Consider the following 19733-nt stretch of genomic DNA (forward strand, 5'->3'; position numbering starts at 1 on the left):
AACCATCTCTCATAGAAGCAGGGGCGCGTCTTTTTGTCACTAGGTTCCTTGGAATTTATATCTCAGCTGGATGTTTAATGTGAGTTTCCCCTTTACATAGATATTCTCTTTATATATTCACTATATATGCACTCTGAAAATCGGTATTGTATATATGTAGTCTATGATAATCTGGGGACACTGAAAATGTATCATCATGCAAGAGCTAGTTTGGAAGTTTCAATATTATAATTTTGGGGATGTTTTTGTCAGTCACTAAGGAGGTGTTAAAGGTTAATTTATCTGGAATCTTTTAGATATAGTTTTGGTGACTTGATTATGTAGGCCTGCAGGGGATTTTGTAACCATGGGGCTATAATTTGAATTTACCCCAATAATGAATTACAATGGATATTATTCTTTGCGCGAAGGACACCATAGGTTCATAGTCAATAGGATCATTAAAATTTATATCCAACATATGGCTTTCAAAATTTTGTCCAACGAATTACAGTCGAGATTGTTTTTAAGTTCCATGACACCAATTGCAACACCCAGTTTTCCAACTACGCTGCCACCACCTAGTTATTTATATTTGGCACGCACCACCAACTGCCACTATTTGTTGATTGCCGCTACCAAAGAAAAACATTACAAAGGTTAAACCATTTTGTAGTTGTACTTTAATTATATAATGTATTATAAACCCGGTTTAAAACACTAGTTTTATTATTTTTGTATGTGTTCTAATAAGTATTACTATTTATTAAAAAAAATAGGGATATTTATCCCATTTGTGTGTTTGGTGTCCGTTATTTATAACCCCAATTTACAACTACAAAGATTATGTCATTTTATAGTTATACTCTGGTTATATAATGTATTATAAACCCGGTTTGAAATCCGGGATAATTTTCGTAAATGCTTTGTCGTTTTCAAAGTTCTATACATTTCATTCAAGAATATCTTTAGTTTGAAGTAAAGATATGTGACTGGATATACTTGTTGCACTACAAGAAAGTTTGTTATTTTCATCGGTTGAAAACGTCGAAAAAGTATTAGAAACCGTCAAAAAAAGTATTTTCAACGGTTTAAGTGACCGTTGAAAACCGCCACTTAAAATTATGTCGAAACCTTTTTTCTACACCCTATGTGACCGTCAAAAAATGTGATTCACATTTATCAACAATTATTAAACGTTAAAATATTGTTGAAAACTATTGAAATATATGTTGTCTTGAGATAAATTTCAACAGTTTGAAACCGTTGAAATAAGCATTTAAAAAAAAAAAATCTAATTTGGATGCAGTCCTTCACTTGATCCAAATTTAATAGCTTGATTCAAAATATAAACATAAACACAATTGTGCAATTCCAAAATAAACTCCATTCTCATATAAAAACTAAAGCACAAGCCTAATTTTTAAGTATTCAAATAGTTTCAAGTTTTCAAAATGGCTAATTAAAAGAAAAAAAAATTAAAAACCATTGTGCTCCATCAATTATCCTCAAGTAACAGATTTATGGAGAAGTGCCACTTCCCAACAAGAAGGCCAGACCCATGACAAAAGCTAGTATCATTGAAAAAAAGATGATGCATCCTTTCTTCATGTACTTCCCCGTAGATGACACCCCATCCCTCCAATATTTTCCTTACTCATAAAGCTCGTACTTCCACTTTAACAAGTGCATATCCACCCAAGGACAACCTGTAAACCACATAAAATTGGGTAAGACTTAAGTGAGGAGCTACCTAATTTTATTAACTATGTGGATCAAAAAGTCAAGGCCCAAAGGTAAAACATTGAAATTAAGAGTATAGACAAACTAAACACCAATAATATCATAACTTGGCCAAAAGATAAAAACATAAAATAGGAAGAATTGAAACATCTATCTTTAACATAACTGTCAAGTCCAAGTTAAAAATTGTAACACTTACATAAATGGCACCTGGTGGATCCTGAACCCAAGACCCCACCATCCACAGTGCTTTTACAAGAGGAGGTTCCCTTTGAGCTAGAGCTCATTGGCATGAACATCCTATTGAATATCAAAGAAACCAATAGGCAAAAGCAAGATGTGATGGAAGCCCATACACGCATGAAAATAAGTTATAGACATTTACTTCAGTATAAATCCATGTATATAACATTGATGCAGACAACATTACAACAAGGGAAACCAAATTAGAGTATTAGATTTCACACACCATTTGGAGCACCCCACCCCCCACCTCCTCTCTACTTTTATTTTCATGGAAACAAATTCCAACCAGTATAAACAATTAAACATTTACTTTTTCTTGTGCGATGTCTTAGAGGCAGAAACTAAAAAAAAAAAAAAAAACAAAGAACTTTAATTCCACCTGGAGTTTAAATGCACACCAATTTTTCATCAACCATCATTTTAGATAACGCATTTTGTAAATTACTGCCTACTTCCATTCACAGCATCCTAAATTCACTTTTTTTTTAGATAAATTAAATTCACAACTAGTATCTTCATTAAATACATATGCATGGAATCTTACAGTAAAAGCAATAATCTTAAACATCTTAACAAAATGGTAGCTTGCAAACTGTAACACAACGCTCAGACAAGATTCTAATGATCATGCTGGCCACTCTAACAGAAGCAGTGCTCTAAGTTCATCACAAAGTAAATAACCATTTGCAGGATTATAGACACTAAAATCTTACCTTGGCAAGAAGAGTCTTTCCAGTTCCAGGTGCTCCAGTCAAAAGAATTCCCTGCGAGTAAGTATGTGTTAGGCTCTGTATTATGAAATTAATCAAGCAAAGATAAACAGAAAAATTAAAGTTACAGATAGATGAAATCAGAAAGATATTACTAGTCTTCATACCGGAGAAGGCGAAGAATGACTACAGAATCTAAGGTTGTAGTTGAAGTAATTTAATCTCAAACATTCCACACTCTAGCATATAAAAAATTTCAGGTTTTCTAATAAAACCATAAGCTATTCATATACTTATGCAATACATGATTCGCAAAACTAAACAGAATCAACATGTTACACTTCATACACAGCAAGGAACACCCAAAGCCATTTGATGAGCATTCTCAATATCTATAACATATAGAAATATAATAACAAACCTTTGGCAACTTCCCCCCATGGCGAGTAAATTTAGATGGGTTTTTTAGGTACTCCACTACTTCCTCAAGCTCTTGCTTTGCATCATCACAACCTTTGACATCTTTAAATGTCTTAACATTCTGCAAGAAAACAAATTGGTCAGGGTGATTAAATGATATACTTCAAATGCAAGCATACTGCAAATAAGAGATGCAACTCCCAAGTTCCTTGGAAAATAACTCCCATAAAATATTCAAGAAACCATAATTACAAGAACTGAAGAAACACCTTTATCTAAACTATTAATGGCAATTTTAGGTGATATCACATCCCTACCTTATCTTTGAACTTTTTTTTTTGACAAGTCTTTCAGCTAAATATAGGAACTAGAACTACACATTAAAGTCTCCATTTGTTTCTTAACATGTTTTAGCAAAAAAATTGAAACAAAATTTTCAATACTTGACCAAATTTTCTACATTTGCTTCTCCATATTCACTAGCTTCTGTCTCCTGTGTCCCCCCCCCCCCCCTCCACCCACACCCACGTTTTCCTCTCTTTTCTTGGGGAACAGGGGTGGGGACCCAACCTCAAAGAAATACAAAGACAGCCATTACATGTCAAAGATCACAAATATCGAGAGTACAGATACCAAATATCTACCTTCTCTGGCATAACTTCTTTATTTAACTCATTCGGGGCATAGGAAGAACTAGAGCCAACACCTGATGTTCCTATCCCACCCAAGCTCCCTACATATTTTTGAAGTGCAGCAGCACCCAGTATCCTGAAAAAAAAATCAAGTTTGGAGTGAGTACAACTCAAGTATACAGACAAGCACTAACTACTAGATACTTTGTGTGTGTGTGAAGAGAGAGAGAGAGATACTTGAGGACTAGGTTGCACGGACACGCCATTTTTGGCAACGTGTTCATGTCCGACATGTGTCGGACACCGGAACCGGTACAATTCGCCGGACTCCGGTGTCCGAGCAGTGTCTTTTTTTTTCTTTTCTTTTTTCGCTTCTCCGACACGGCGCCGACGCGGCTCTGACACGCCAGCAGTGAAAAAAAAAAAAAAAAAAAAGGAAAATCACAGATTTTGACAGATGGACTTACCAATACCGTTGATTTCATGATATACCCTAAAACAAAGTCTGAGAAGTGAGAACTCATTAGCCCGAAACCCACCTCTCAAGCTCTCACCCACCCTCCCTCTAACCTCTGCCCGTTGTGCCGCTACCCTCTGTCCCTCACCGGAGCTAGATCGGGCCGATCGGCGAGCTCCATAGACGTCGCTCCGTCCTTGTCCCTTCCGATCTCTCTCTCTCTCGGCATGGACATCTCAGGTCCGACCTCTTGGCTTAAGCTTCTCTCTATTTTTTTTTTTTTTCCAGATATTTGTTGGCTATTTGGTTGGGTGAATGGGACGGGTTGCTTATTTAAGTACTTAACTTATAACGCTTTTTTTTTTTAAATCCCACTCTCACGGCCACTGTGTGACCGTGAGAGTGGGATATATATTATATAATGTTGTTACATTAATATTATGTGGCATATAATATAATGTTTTTTTTTTTTAATCCCACTCTCACGGTCACTTTTATGTTTCTAGTTTGATGTTGAATGTAGTCTATTTAAACTTTTGGTTTATCCTCTAAACATTATATGTATATTGTTGTATTACTTTGGGTGTTAATTTGCTTATTTGTAGTTCTTACATAATTTAAATTTTAGACGTAAACGAATTTTATGTCTAAAAATATTTAAAAATATGCCTAAATATAAAATTTAATTAATTATTTAATTGCCGTGTCCATGCTGTGTCGTGTCCTTGTTTTTCAAAAATTGTTGTATCGTCGTGTCCGTGTCCGTGTCCGTGTCCGTGTAACATAGCTTGAGCAACAGAAGGTTCATACCATACTAATCCAAGAGCTATAGTAAATAAGATAGTTGAGATAAGCTCTTGCGTAAAACGTGATTTGTTTGAGACTTTAGGTTTAGCCTAGTAGGAAAAACAACTCTTATTAAGTTGAATTTATAATTAAAAGACGAAAAAAAGTCAGCAAGTATATAATAAATCTCAGACTTTGGATTTAGTCTCAAATTTGACCCTGAAGTGTCAATTGCATCAGTATCAACCTTATAGTTTCAAATTGTTTCAATCTGGTGAGTCTCCCGTTAACTAAAAATAATGGAAGACCACATAAGTTGTACTTAGGACCTATTAGAGCACCACAAAAACACTCCATGTAAATTGAAGGTGGTATTTTGAAGCCAAATGAGCTCACAAATATATCGGTGAGTACAGATGTCAAAAGTTTTTTACCGTTCAAATAGGTATTAATTGCACATTATCTGATTTTTCATTACTTTCACTGAGTTTCCAAATTGAAACAATCTTGGAACTATCAAGTAAACATTGATGCAACTGAATTTTAGGATTTAATCTGAACCAAGGTCAAACTCTAGGGCTTTATGATATAATTACCCCCCAAAAAAGAAAAAGAATACACACACACACACACACACATATCAATCTTTCAACAGATAATCAAGGTTTATGCTAAAATCGGCCAATGAGGACCATGTCCTGCCAATATGACTCAAAAGTTTTGTATAAAATCTTACCATCACAACATGCAATGGTTGCTTCTCAGATATGCCAGGGTTTAGAAAGGGATTGTCCAAGTTGCCTGATGCCCGCTACATCAACTCTTGCAACTACATTTATAAAGTTAATCATTAGTGAATTTCAATGATGAAAGAGACTGGTTTAAGAGAGTTGAATGAGGATCTAGATCTGCATTGCAAAATATGGATTAAAACAAACAAAAAAAAATAAAAAGTTCATTTGAGTAGTTTCAAATACAAGATTTGGTATCTCAAAACTCATGTACCATAATAATTAGCTAATATTGACATTGCAGAATGATCCAAAAATTTCCTTCATTTCTCTTACATTAACATTATAAACATTCTTTTTTTTTTTTTTTTATAAGTATATTAACATTATAAAAATTCATAGAACCCATATAATTTTGTAAATGCTAAAAGGTATTTCTTCATGACTGTTCTATGGAACTCATCAACTAAAGAAAAATATATGGTGGGTTTTTGAAAAGTATTGTGGCAGATTATTTATTAATTAACCGTTGTTAGCTAAATGCGTGCATTTCATAAACATCAACTATATCCATTTGATATATGAGATCATGCAAAATAAGTTTTAAAAAAAAATATATATATATATTGGTAAGTCACTTACGCACCCAATGGGTCTTGAACCCATGACCGCATCCTCCACCTAGAACTTATAAGGGGAGGAGTGCTAGTTGAGCCAGAGCTCATTGGCAGTAAGTTTTAAATTATCATAGGCTCACACACACATAGTTGGAGTTAGACCATTTTACAATTTTCATTATCTTTGTTCTTAGAGATACACCATTTGGTTATATGTTACATCAAATGCTTATTACTCCACATATACATAAAATGATTGATTGCTATGTTGCAACTTCTTTATTTATTTTCCATGATGTTGAACATTTCAGTAAGATGAGTTCGTTATTTGCAATGCAGAATGCTGTATAGTGTGATAAATTATGTGATACCAATCTCCTGACTTCTAAATTATATTAGAAGACACACATATTACTATATAGAGTATTTGTACCTGATGGGATGACAAAAAGGTAACGAAGATCAGTTCAGACTTCAAAGTGAGTACTGAGGTTGTAAACCTGTGATTCAATTAATTCTTTTGGCTTGCACCATTAGATACAACTCATACAAGTAACATCTGCATCACGAGATACAACTCATAGAAGTAAATTTTTTTTAATAAGTATTTCACTAGAAAAAGAATAACATCTTTAGTCCTTAACCAAAACAGAACCAAAAAATTGGAAATTACAACTATAAGTAGACGCTTCAAAGGCTATACCCCCATCTACATCATAGCAAGATGAAAACTAGGACTATAGACCAATCCCCGATCAGAAAACAAACATGTTATGCACTACATCATCAAAATATAACTCTTCCTATAAAAGGACATTCACCTACAGCTCCAACGCCCAAACAGCAGACGACTACACAAGACCAAATTCCTCATAAAGTCAATTCTTTATACGCCACTGGCACTAAGCCAAAAGGGAGGCAGCAACACCACAATCAATCAAATTAACATCTTCAAATGCATTTTCAATCACTTTCAACCAACCCCCTTTCTCAAAATCCAAATTCGATCCACATCCACTCTTTTACAAACTTACCCCACTTCTTCTCCTCCCCCACAAAAATATCTATAATTAAGAAAACTAACCACCATCATTATTACAACACATTATATAGAGGATTACAGATTACAAACCTCACAAGCATTCACGAAACTTTCCTTCGATTGAAGTAAGCTTTGTATAGTTCCTTTCAATTCCTTTTGCTTGTTCTCGAGCAAAGCATTGTCATTCTGAAGATAACTCACCTATTAAAAGAAAATTCCTATTACTAACAATAACTTTACATTTTTTATCACAGGCATTTCATCGAGCAGGTTGAGCGCAAACGATTCGTTCCAGCTTTTGCCGCAGTTCATTGGAAGAGGCCAACTCTGCTTGCAATTCCTGTAACTTTCTGCCATATTCCTCATAGAGTCCTTAACCAATGCAAATGCACCTGCAATCACATTGAAAGCATGCAATACACAAAACCACAAATTCAATTTTGACATAGCATTTCAAATTCAAGAACAAAAACCACAAAAGTTCAAAACACTCAAAGCAAATAACAGAGTATGGACGAAATTCGAGTCCAAGCAAAAACAAACCAATCAGAAATAAGTTTTTAAAATTATGAAATGAAAAAAAAAAAAAAAAAAAAAAAAAAAACCTAATCGAAGGGTTTGGATAGGGAAAAGTGTTAATATCTTAATGTAATAGTATCGGCTTGGTGAAATCAATTCGATGGCGATGATCTTGATGACGAAATCAAAACAAAAATCATAAAAAACATTTTTTTTTAAAAATACCTAGTCAAGAACTCTATTTGGTTGCCTAAAAAATAATAGAAAAATAGGAAGGATTTGAAATTGATTAATCGCTACTAGCGCTCAGTACTCTTCTATTTTTTGGGTAAAGATTAATAATTTACATTTATTATAATTTAAAATTTCTACTTTTTCTAATCACAAAAAAAAAAAAAATTAAGGGTGTAATTAATCCGTGCGGTGAGTTTTTTAGATTGAAAGAGTTTTAAAACTAATAAAAAAGTGATCCTATTTTGTAGGGAGTTAGTGAGTAGAAGTCGAAATTTAAATCACCGTAAAAGTAGGAATTTATTATTTTTGTCAATTTACTATTTTAACCCCATTTTTAAGTTTTAAATAGGGGTATTTTTGACAATAAAATAAGCAATAACCAACTTTCTTTTGCCATTTTTAAATTGTTGGTTAATTAATTTAGGAGTATTTTGACAGGAAAAAAAGCAATAACTAACTTTTTTAATCTCTTAATATATACAAATATATATAAATGACCGCAAAGAGAGAGAGAGAGAGAGAGAGAGAGAGAGAGAGAGAGAGAGAGAGAGAGAGAGAGAGAGAGAGAGAGAGAGAGAGAGAGAGAGAGAGAGAGAGAGAGAAGGATTAAAAAAATTAAATCGTAAAAAACACTGTAGAATGGATATAAGTTCGGTGTTTTTATTTTCAACATTTTATAACTGTTGATAAAATATTTAATTTATTTTTTTTCCACGTTTATCCAACTGTTGATATAACTTTTCTCTATTTATTTATTTTTTTAACACCTATTTCAACAGTTATACCAACTGTGGAAATAAATATGTGAATTTCTTTACTTTTTTCAACAATTGTGTATAACTGTAGAAGTTTAAGGTTTTTATTAACATTTTTTAGTGACCGTAGATAAAAATATGTTGAAAAAACTCAAGTTTGTTGTAGTGTTGGTAGGCTGGCATGGCTATGGCACATAGTTTGATTGGTCTTTTTTAAAGTTCTATGCATTTCATTTAAGAATATCTTTAGTTTGAAGTATAGATATTACAAGGGAGGCGCTAGTCTATATTGAAGGGTTCAAATGAACCCCCTGACTTCAAAAAAAAAATTATATATATAAATTTTTTTTTGTTAGTTTAATACTTAAATTTATTTTTAAAAATATTTTTGCACACCCTAAATTAAATTTTACACATCTTTATTACAAGTATTTCAAACTCTAAGAATAAAGAATAAGTGTTTGCGAATTGTAAGTGTCACTCATTTTTATAAATTTATATTATGTGTGTGAATGTGTCTGTAAGGACACAATTCAAATTCCCAAACTATGACTGGAGGGAGATGGGCTTGAAAGGCCTTTCTTTACAATAAATTTGTAGAGGATGGGTTTGTAATCTAGATTTCAAGGATAGTTTAGACAATCAGGGAAATGACGGGCTTTGGGCCCAATGGGACAAATTAAAGAGTTGTTTGCAAAAGTAAGACTGAGAATTCCTCCTCGGACGAAATCCGAGGATAGTTTATAATAGTATTTCCTTGAATTTGGATACAAATATTGATTATCATCTACTATTGGCTCTTTTTCTTCCTGAAAAAGCCTCCCCCTTCTTCGTAGGACTTCTCCTTCATTTATACTTCTTTTTTCTCCCCTTCATCGTCCTCCACCTCCTAGTTGTAATGCTCGTTTTGGATACTTGTCCCATCAATCCTTCCCTAAAGCCCGCTGGGGTCAGGGACCAAGTTTCCAAACTTCATGCTCACGTCCCATCCTTCTATCTATACAGTTAGCGTATCAATTACAGAGCTTTTAATGTATGGGCGGTGGTAGCAGCTTTACTTTAGATATTCCACCACTCTTTCTATTGTCCTCCACGTGTACTGTGTATTCCCATAGTCGTAGGATTCTTTATAACATAACCCCGGGACACTAAAACTTCTCTTCCTATGTCCTTGGCTTAACAATCCGAGGACATATCTACTCCTCGGACGTATTTGGACATTTAGATACTCCAAGATCATTTTGATGTCTTCGGATTTGGGTTTCTAGCCCAAAAGACTTCGTTGGGCCATCCTTCATAAATTACTGGGCCCAATACCCCTGCAATAGCCCCTCGAGATTCTTTATTTTTTCACCTCGGGAGGAAAATAGGATCTCGACTTAAAAGACCTTTTTACCCTGCAGAATCTTGGCAATATTGCTGACGGAAATAACTTCTGAATTACCCATCGCGTGTTCCCGATGCTTCGGTATGCGAAACGCCCCCGAATTAATTATTGGTGCCTCTATATGTCTCCCACATTTCAATGATGTGACACATATCCAACGGTTGAGAGCGATTCCTGTGTTGAGGCGGGAATTCGCCCGCTTCAAAACACCTTTTGATATATAAGTACTAATTTTCTTCAAAATTCTTCACACTACAATAACCTCATAATGTACCTGCCACATTTTCCATCTTCCCATACTTTCTCTTTCTATCAAGTACCCTGTCCGAGGTGACCGTGCTTTCTTCTTTTTTAAAAGTAAGTTCTTCAATACTCTTTTCCCTCCTTATCAGCTTTTTGTTTCTTTTGTTTCTTTTCCTTCCCATCTTCTCTTTTTCTCTGTATCTTTCATCCTCGGCGTAGTTCTTTGTTAGTTTTCTTCACACCCCCTTTTTTCAAAGATGGGTAGATTTGCGTCCCTGTGGATTCAAACGAAAAAATAGAGCAATTTAAGGTTAAGTACAAAATCCCCTCGGATGTATCTATTAGGTACTGTAACGAGGAAGAATATTATACAAAAAGAAAAACGGGGGAAGTTGTAATCTCGATAATTGCGTTCATCGAAGGGGGAATGAAAATCCCCATGGGAACCGTGACTAGGGATTATCTTAGGGCTTTTAGATTAGCTCCCACCCAGTGTGCCCCAAATGTCTTTAGGATCCTAGGTTCCATAGATGCCTTAAATGAGAAGATGAACCTAGGGCTCACTCACCACGACGTGAACTGGGTTTATAACCTCCATCACCTAAGCAAAAAAGATGAATATTACCTAAAATCTAGATACCCAGAAGTTAGGCTAATTCAATGTCTGCCTGAATCAAATAAGGGCCTAAAAAACGACTTCCTGATCATATCAGGAAATTGGCACGACGGCCTCCCCTGTCCGACAAGGGAAGGGACTCCAGGTGAAGTTTCTTTTACATACTATTATCCTTTGTCTTTTTACTTATTCTTACCCTCTTTTACTTGGATAACTCTACAGATCCACACGCCGCGGATCGTCATCCCAATCTTGTTGATTTCAGACGGTTGGATAGGATCCTACAAGCTGAGGTTTTCGTGCATACTGACGGCCAACTCCGAGCGGCTCATCTGATCCTCGACTACACTCCGATATCCAAAGCCTTTCAGGCGCCGAAGTGCGTGATCAAAGCCCACAATCCTCGCCTTCCTCGGATTAGCGTTGCCGTTGAAGGTTTCTTGCTACCGGAGGGGACTACCATTCCTCAAGGCACTTTGGTCACCCAACCAATCCAATCACCACAATTCGTTCCAGTTGGGATTCCCGTAGGCCCTTTCCCCACACAATCAATCTCTGGTGAAGCTACGTCTTCCCACCCTACCGTAAAGGAAGAAGAAGAAGAAATAGTTGAGGTATCAGATTCCGAGGACGAGTTTGAGGTTTTTAATCAACCCCACTCTCCTGAAGATTCAACTCCCATCCTCGGCACCTCTACACAAATCTCAAAAGCTACTGCTCAACAGACTGATAATATGGGCATTCAACGCAAGATTAAGCCCAGCCTAAAAGATGTTCTTGAGGGTGCTGATAAAGGCCTTAGAGCTCAAGAACCTCCTAAAGAGGTGCGCCCTCGGACCCAAGAAAAGGGTGCTGACAAAGGCCCTGAAACTAGGCTTCCTCCTCCTCCCCCATCCTCCCAAACTCAACGCACCAACATAGCTGATCTTAAAAGAAAAAGGGATCAGCCGAAAGGGAAGGAAGTGGTGGAGGCAGGAAAGGGCTCTCTTTCCAAGGAGCCCGAGGTAGAAAAGGGTGGAAAGCAGGCCCGCACCGTGCAGACTAGGTCGGAAAGAAGAATCGAACAGCAGGTGGCCGTGCGCGCCCCTATATGGCTCCCTGACATGTCCATGGACGACAAGGCCATCACCGTGGACGCGTCCATCAGAAACTCTGATGAAGGGACAGCTGCATGCGTCGCAGATGCATTGGAGCAGGCGCTGTTACTCCCCGAGGACATGGTTGAGCTTAAAAAGAAAAGGGACCACACCGTTTTTATGACTTTGAAGAAGGAGCTTGCAATGGTGAGTTTTTTCCTCTAAAACCTTGGCTATTATTTTTATTGCATATATATATATATATATGTCTAAGTTTTATATGTTTCGTTCGTAGGCTGTTCAATCTGCCCATAGGGCAAAAGAGATTGCCATCAGCTCCTACAAATCTCTGAGGGCCGAGGAATCCAGGCGTGAAACCGCCCAAAATATTTCGGACCTTCACAAGAAGAAACTGCAGGAGGCCTCAACAAAGTTGGCTAAGGCAGAGAGTGATAAGGCAGGCTTAGAGGCTGATCTGAAAACAACGACTAAATAGGCCGAGGATCAGCGCCTAATGCTCCGTTAAGCCGACGATAACCTCTCAGCAGCACGAAGGCTCATTGAGGATCTCAAGAAAGATCTGAACGAGTCTGAGAGGGCCAAAGAGGAGGCCATCAAGGGCAAAGAGGAAGCCCTTGAAGAGAAGAAAAAGGCTGAGAAAGCAAAAGAAGAGGCCGAGATCTCCAGGGACCAAGCTGAACAAGACGGTTATGATATAGGTGTGAAGGAGGCCACCGAAACTTTCAAAGCTCAGGTTCCCGAGGTATGTAGGCATTACTGCTTCCAAGTGTGGAATGAGGCACTTTCCCAAGCTGGGGTTGATGCCTCTTCCACTCTTTGGAAAGTAGAGAGTGTCTACTATCCTCCTGCAATTCGAGCTTCTACCACTCCTGAAGCTGCCCAAGAAGCTGCCCAGGGATCATCTGAGGATAAGGGAAGTGATTTGGCTGAAGACTTAACTCTTCCTGAAGATGCTCTTAAACAAGTTGATCCAGCACAAGAAAAGGCACTTGAAGATATACAGCCCTCAAGTGACCTTCAGGAATCTTCAAAGGATGAGTTGGGTGATCAAGCTAATCCAATAACTTTGATAGATGATCCCAAAGGCAAAGGAATTGCCGTTGAGTCCTCGGTTCAGCTTCCATCTCCTCAAGACCCCAAAGGCCCTCTGAAGATTAAGTTGAAACAGTGACTGCTTCTCCATAATTTTTGCTTGTTGCCTTTCTCTTTTTTTTTATTTTTTTTTTTATTTCTAATTGTAATTTCTAAGTGTAATTGCAAAAGTGCTATTGGAATCTAATATAAGCACGAATGTTGTTTTCCTTGTTTAAATGATTCTTACTTTTTTGCTTTGTTTTGATCATATTACTCCAAAAGTACCATCTTTTTGCTCTTTACAAAAGTTAATAGCCATAACCTAAATTGAAATTGATACTTCAGGAAAGTTTAATATGCCAGGAACTGCATTAAATGATGCATTTAAGTAATTGATTCTTCATTTTGGATCTCTAGTTGAACTATGTAAAAATAAGGCATATGGTCCTTTGACTTAGGTATGCAAAGATTTGATGTTTTGACAAAAAGAAAAGAAATGTTAATTCTTCCCAAGTAAATGATCCGAGGACCAGGCCTAACTAAGGTTTTTTTTAACACTTGGTAAAGAATATCAATTTAGACGAGGTATGTGGTCCGAGGATCCAGGCGTACCAAGCTTCAGTTTGATACTTAGACGAACAAACTGAAATGTTAATTTTCCCAAAGTAGATGATTCGAGGACCAGACGTAACTTAGGTTCTGTTTAACACTTCGTAAAGAATATCAATTAAAACGAGGTATGTGGTCCGAGGATCCAGGCATACCAAGCTTCAGTTTGATATTTAGACGAACAAACTGAAATGTTAATTTTTCCAAAGTAGATGATCCGAGGACCAGACATAACTTAGGTTCTGTTTAACACTTAGTAAAGAATATCAATTTAGACAAGGTATGTGGTCCGAGGATCCAGGCATACCAAGCTTCAGCTTGATACTTAGACGAACAAATTGAAATGTTAATTTTCCCAAAGTAGATGATCCGAGGACCAGACGTAACTTAGGTTCTGTTTAACACTTAGTAAAGAATATCAATTTAGACGAGGTATGTGGTCCGAGGATCCAGGCATACCAAGCTTCAGCTTGATACTTAGACGAACAAATTGAAATGTTAATTTTCCCAAAGTAGATGATCTGAGGACCAGACGTAACTTAGGTTCTGTTTAACACTTAGTAAAGAATATCAATTTAGACGAGGTATGTGGTCCGAGGATCCAGGCATACCAAGCTTCAGCTTGATACTTAGACGAACAAATATAATGAACGTAATGTAGTTTACAGCAAAAAACGGCCGAAGTGCCTTTTATTTAGTAATAGTACCTTCGTAGATTATTTACATTCCAGGGACGTTGTACAACACGTTCGTCCAAATCTTCCAGATTGTAGGCCCCTATTCCTGTGACCGAAGTAATACAATAAGGTCCTTCCCAGTTGGGCCCCAATTTTCCCCACGCAGGATTCTTCGTCGTGCCCAAAACTTTCCTTAATACTAAGTCACCAGGTCCAAGAGGTCGAAGTTTCACATGAGAATCATACCCCTGTTTGAGCTTTTGTTGATAATAAGCTAGTTGAACCATGGCGTTTTCTCGTCGTTCTTCAACTAAGTCTAAGTTTCTCATTAATAGATCATCATTGCTATCTGGAATGAAGGAACTTTTCTTCAGGGTTGGGAACCCAGTTTCTAAGGGTATTACTGCCTCGGCTCCATAAGTCATGGCGAAGGGTGTTTCATCTGTGGATCTTCGTGGTGTAGTTCGATACATCCACAAGACATGTGGCAGTTCTTCCACCCACCTCCCCTTGGCGTCACCCAACCTCTTTTTGAGTCCGCTCGCTATTACTTTGTTGACAGCCTCGGCTTGCCCATTTCCTTGGGGATAAGCCGGAGTGGAATATCTATTCGTGATGCCCATATCACAGCAGTATTTCCGAAAGGCTTTGCTATCAAATTGTAAACCATTATCTGAAATGAGAGTATGAGGGATGCCGAACCTGGTAACGATATTCTTCCATACAAACTTTTTTGCTTCCATGTCTCTGATATTTGATAATGGCTCGGCTTCAACCCATTTGGTGAAATAATCTGTTCCCACGAGGAGCCACCGTCTGTTTCCTGTTGCTTTGGGGAGGGTCCAACAATGTCCAAGCCCCATTGAGCAAAAGGCCAAGGGCTAGATAGAGGATTCAGGACTCCCCCTGGTTGATGTATATTTGGAGCGAATCTTTGACATTGGTCACACTTCTTTGCATAATCTTGCGCCTCCCTCTGCATATATGGCCACCAATAGCCCTGAGTAAGGGCTCTGTGAGCTAAAGACCTTCCCCCTGTGTGACTTCCGCAAATCCCTTCGTGTAACTCTTCCAAAAGTAGCTCCGTTGCCTCGGGGTGCATACATAACAAATATGGTCCCGAAAAGGAACGTTTGTACAATTTATGGTCCTCGGATAGCCAGAAACGAGTGGCTTTCCTTCGAACTTTATCTGCTTCAGCTTTTTCTCCAGGCAGGATGTCATTTATGAGAAATGTTACTATTTGATCCATCCAACTAGGCCCTATTCTAATTTGAAGAATTTGAGTGGAGTTACCATCCGTCCCAGTGGGTTTCAACAGATCTTCAACAAGGATAACTCGTGGTAGACTTTGTGCCAAGGACGTTGCGAGCGTGGCTAATGAGTCGGCATGGGTATTGCCACATCTGGATACATGTAATAGTAAAAAAGACTCAAATTTAGATTGCATATACCTGAAATGGGTTAGGTATTCTCGCATTCTGGAATCCCTTGCTTCTAGCTTCCCTTCTACTTGGTCTACCACTAATAGTGAATCTGAGAACATTTGCACCGTCTTTCCTCCCATTTTATGAACCATGTTCATCCCTGCGAGGACGGCCTCATACTCTGCTTCGTTGTTGGTGGCCGAGAATCCTAATCTCAAAGATTTCTCAAAAGTAATTCCCTCTGGGGATATCAAAACTAGTCCTATACTAGATCCCCTCTGATTTGCTACTCCATCAACATGGACTTTCCATAATGGAGGCCCTTCGCAGGAAATCATGCCTACTGACTTTTTACCTATGCCTTCTTGATAGTCTTCTAACGAAGGCTCAGCAAATTCCGCCACAAGGTCCGCGATGACCTGTCCCTTTATAGAGGTGCGAGGCATATATTTGATATCGAAAGCTCCTAGGACAGTTCCCCATTTGGCAATTCTTCCCATATAATCTGCACTTCGCAGAATCGATTTAAGAGGGAGTTGTGTAAGAACAACAACCGTATGAGACTGGAAGTAATGGGGAAGTCTTCGTGTAGCATGTACCACCGCCAAGATAGCTTTCTCTAGTGGCAAATAACTCAGCTTGGCCTCATGCAGAGATTTGCTTACATAATAAACCGGTCTCTGGATATTATTGTCATCTCGAATAAGAACCAAACTAACTGCATGGTTAGCCACTGCAATATATGTAAACAGAATTTCATCAAATTCTGGTCGAGACATAACTGGCGGTCGCGAGAGATATTCTTTAAGCTGTTGGAAAGCCACCGCGCACTCCTCGGTCCATTCAAAACCCTTCCATTTATTCAATAATTGAAAGAAAGGTCTGCATCTGTCCGCGGACCGAGATATAAATCGGTTGAGAGCAGCAGTCATACCTGTTAGCCTCTGCACTTCTTTAGGATTCCGAGGTGGGTGTAAGCTGTTTATTGCCTTAACCTGAGCAGGATTCACTTCAATCCCCCGGTGAGTCACCATATATCCTAGAAACTTGCCCGATCCCACACCAAAAGAGCATTTAGAGGCATTGAGCCGCAATTTATACTCTCTTAGCTTCTGAAAAGTGTTGCTCAGATCTACTAGATGTGCAGAAACTTCATTACTCTTTACCACCATATCGTCCACGTATACCTCAATAGTTTTTCCTAGCTGTGCCTCAAACATTCTCGTCATCATCCTTTGGTAGGTAGCCCCTGCGTTTTTCAAACTAAAGGGCATTACCTTATAATGATAATTTCCCGTAGGAGTGACGAATGCAGTCTTGTCCTGGTCCTCAACGGCTAAAGGTATTTGGTGATAACCTTGGAAAGCATCAAGAAAACTCATCCAAGGAAGTAGCGTCAACCAATTAATCAATCCGAGGCATTGGGAATGAGTCATTCGGGCAAGCTTTGTTTAAATCTGTGAAGTCTACACGGACTCTCCACTTCCCATTCTTCTTTTTCACCACCACCGTATGGGCTAACCATTCAGGATAAAACACTTCTTTGATAGCACCTGCCTTTTTGAGTTTGAGCACTTCCTCTTTTACGGCTTCGAAATGTTCTTTGGAGGACCTTCGAGGTGGTTGCCTTCTCGGTACTACAGTTGGATTGACCTTTAAATGATGACATATGAAGCTTGGATCAACCCCAGGGGCCTCATACGCATTCCAAGCAAATACATCCATATTTTTCCTTAAAAATAAAATCAGCTCCGTTTTCTCTTCCTGTGGCAATTGAACTCCAACCTGAAAGAACTTCTCAGGGTCATTGTCTATGAGAATTTTCTCCAATTATTCACATACCGCTTCATCTACCTTGGCTGCGGCAAGAGACTTTGATTGCTATGCTTCTCCGTTAGCCGAGGCCGAGGAGTCTGGTTCTGGTCGACGCAGAATTGCAGCCGTGACACACTGTCGAGCCACAGATTGACTCCCAAGTAACTCCACCACCTGGTCTCCAGAATGAAATTTGACTTTGACATGCAAGGTTGAGGAAACAGCCCCTAACGCATGCAGCCAAGGTCTCGCTACAATAGCCGTATAGGGAGAATAAGCATCGACCACGATGAAATCTACGTCTACCACCTCCGGACCTGATTGCACAGGCAGTCTAATTTGTCCCTTCGGAACGACAGCTCTCCCTTCGAAGCTTATCAAGGGTGAGTCATATGCCATAAGATCTTCAACTCTTAAATTCAAGCCTCTAAATAGGTCAGGGTACATGATATATGCGCCACTGCCTTGATCAACCATTACCCTCTTTACATCATAATTCCCTATTCTGAGGGTTACCACTAAGGCATCATCATGAGGCTGGATGGTCCCCATCTTGTCCTCTTCAGAGAAACTTAGGACTGGCAGGATGCTTGCCTTAATCCTCTTCGGCTGATCCCGTGACTCTTCGGCCAATGTTCGAGCCACTGACATTACCCTGAAAGGAGCTGAGCCAGTCCTTCCAGGTGCTGCAAAAATGAAATTGATAGTACCTAGAGGAGGTCTTGACAAAAAGCCGTCGTGGTTTGCTACTCCTGATTGGTTTCCTCGCCCATTAGGTTGGTACAGGAACTGCTTCAGCTTTCCTTCCTTAACCAATTGTTCCAAATGATTCCACAAAGTGCGACAATCCTCGGTGGTATGACCCCTCTCCTAGTGATAATGGCAATGGAGATTTTGGTTGCGTCTCAAAGGGTCCCTTGCCATTTTATTTGGCCATTTGAAAAAAGGCTCATGCCTTATTTTCTCCAACAGCTGCTGCACCGGCTCCCTGAAGACGGTGTTGACCACTTGTGGGGGTATGTGACCAGCTTGCCTGGAAAAATCCCGTGCAGGCCTATTGTTGTTGTATCTGTCCGACCTGAAATCCCTCCTTTCTTGTGGGATAACCTTCGCCTTGCCTTTTCCCTGCTGCTGATCTTCCTCAACCCTTTTGTACTCGTCGATGCGATCCATCAGTCGACGTATGCTTCTGACAGGTTTCTTCGTTAAGGACTTCCTCAAGTCATGCTCCGTTGGTAGGCCGACCTTGAAGGTCCTTATTGCTACATCATCAAAGTCTCTGTCAATCTCGTTGAACATTTCCCAATACCTGTCCGAATACGTTTTCAGGGTTTCCCCTTCCCTTATAGCCATGGATAATAAAGAATCCAATGGATGAGGAACTCTACTGCACGTGATAAAGCGAGAACCAAATGCTCTAGTAAGCTCTTTGAAAGAATCAATGGAGCCTGCCCTAGAAGGAAAGATCTTGCATATCAAAGTTTCATTCCTGGAATGCACTGCCATTCTCTGGCTGAAATGGCTTACGTGCTCCACAGGATCAGTCCGACCATTGTAAATAGTGAAGGCCGGTTGTGTGAAGCGCCGAGGTAACCTCCCTTCCTCCAATCTGCGCGTGAAGGGTGACCTGGAGATTTGGTGTAACGCTCTTCCCATTGCGTCATTTCCCAAGCCCCTAGAGGGGTAGTCTCTGCCATGCCTCCCATGCAGATTGTCTTCTTCGGAAGAGAAATATTCACCTGGGGGAGTTCTGGATCTCTGCCTGTAATTGTCATCCTCGGATCCTTCCGAAGAGGGGTCGGAGACCGGAGGAGTTCTCCTTCGCCTCTCTTGACGCAATCTCCTCTTTAGGCCGTCAATCTCCTTCTGCATGACCTTGGCATTTCTTTCATAAGGAACTCTGCTTCCTCCTTGCGA

The 19733-nt window shown here is 38.9% G+C and overlaps 1 protein-coding gene across 5 annotated transcripts; it reads right to left on the minus strand.

Annotated features, from left to right (window-relative positions):
- Window positions 1-1351: 1351 nt before the first annotated feature.
- Window positions 1352-8144, minus strand: LOC142624133 (ATP-dependent zinc metalloprotease FTSH 11, chloroplastic/mitochondrial-like). Of its 5 annotated transcripts, none has more exons than XR_012842290.1 (8): window positions 6755-7961; window positions 5710-5802; window positions 4998-5083; window positions 3743-3866; window positions 3100-3219; window positions 2682-2732; window positions 1922-2022; window positions 1352-1688 (listed from the first exon to the last, which is right to left on the minus strand). XR_012842290.1 is itself a non-coding variant. In XM_075797642.1 (8 exons), the coding sequence occupies exons 3-8, from the start codon at window positions 5710-5712 to the stop codon at window positions 1659-1661; spliced, it is 414 nt and encodes a 137-aa protein (XP_075653757.1). In that variant the 5' UTR covers window positions 5713-5802; window positions 6755-7755; window positions 7969-8144; the 3' UTR covers window positions 1358-1658. The 5 variants fall into 5 exon arrangements, 3 of the variants coding, with proteins under 3 accessions (XP_075653757.1, XP_075653758.1, XP_075653759.1); XM_075797642.1 differs by lacking the exon at window positions 1922-2022 and adding an exon at window positions 7969-8144 and having other exon boundaries at window positions 1358-1688; window positions 6755-7755; XM_075797643.1 differs by lacking the exon at window positions 1922-2022 and having other exon boundaries at window positions 1358-1688; window positions 6755-6880; window positions 7454-7961.
- Window positions 8145-19733: the final 11589 nt, after the last annotated feature.

Source organism: Castanea sativa, chromosome 2, assembly GCF_040712315.1.
Source record: "Castanea sativa cultivar Marrone di Chiusa Pesio chromosome 2, ASM4071231v1".
In the NCBI taxonomy this organism is placed as follows: Eukaryota; Viridiplantae; Streptophyta; class Magnoliopsida; order Fagales; family Fagaceae; genus Castanea; species Castanea sativa.

Excerpts from the sequence above, each read along its gene's own strand:
- LOC142624133 (XM_075797642.1), bottom strand. Across the intron at positions 3,867-4,997 it reads ATAGCTCTTGGATTAGTATG|GATACTGGGTGCTGCTGCAC; the intron begins GTATGAACCTTC and ends TTTTTTTTTCAG. Across the intron at positions 1,689-2,681 it reads GAAAGACTCTTCTTGCCAAG|GTTGTCCTTGGGTGGATATG; the intron begins GTAAGATTTTAG and ends TGTGGTTTACAG.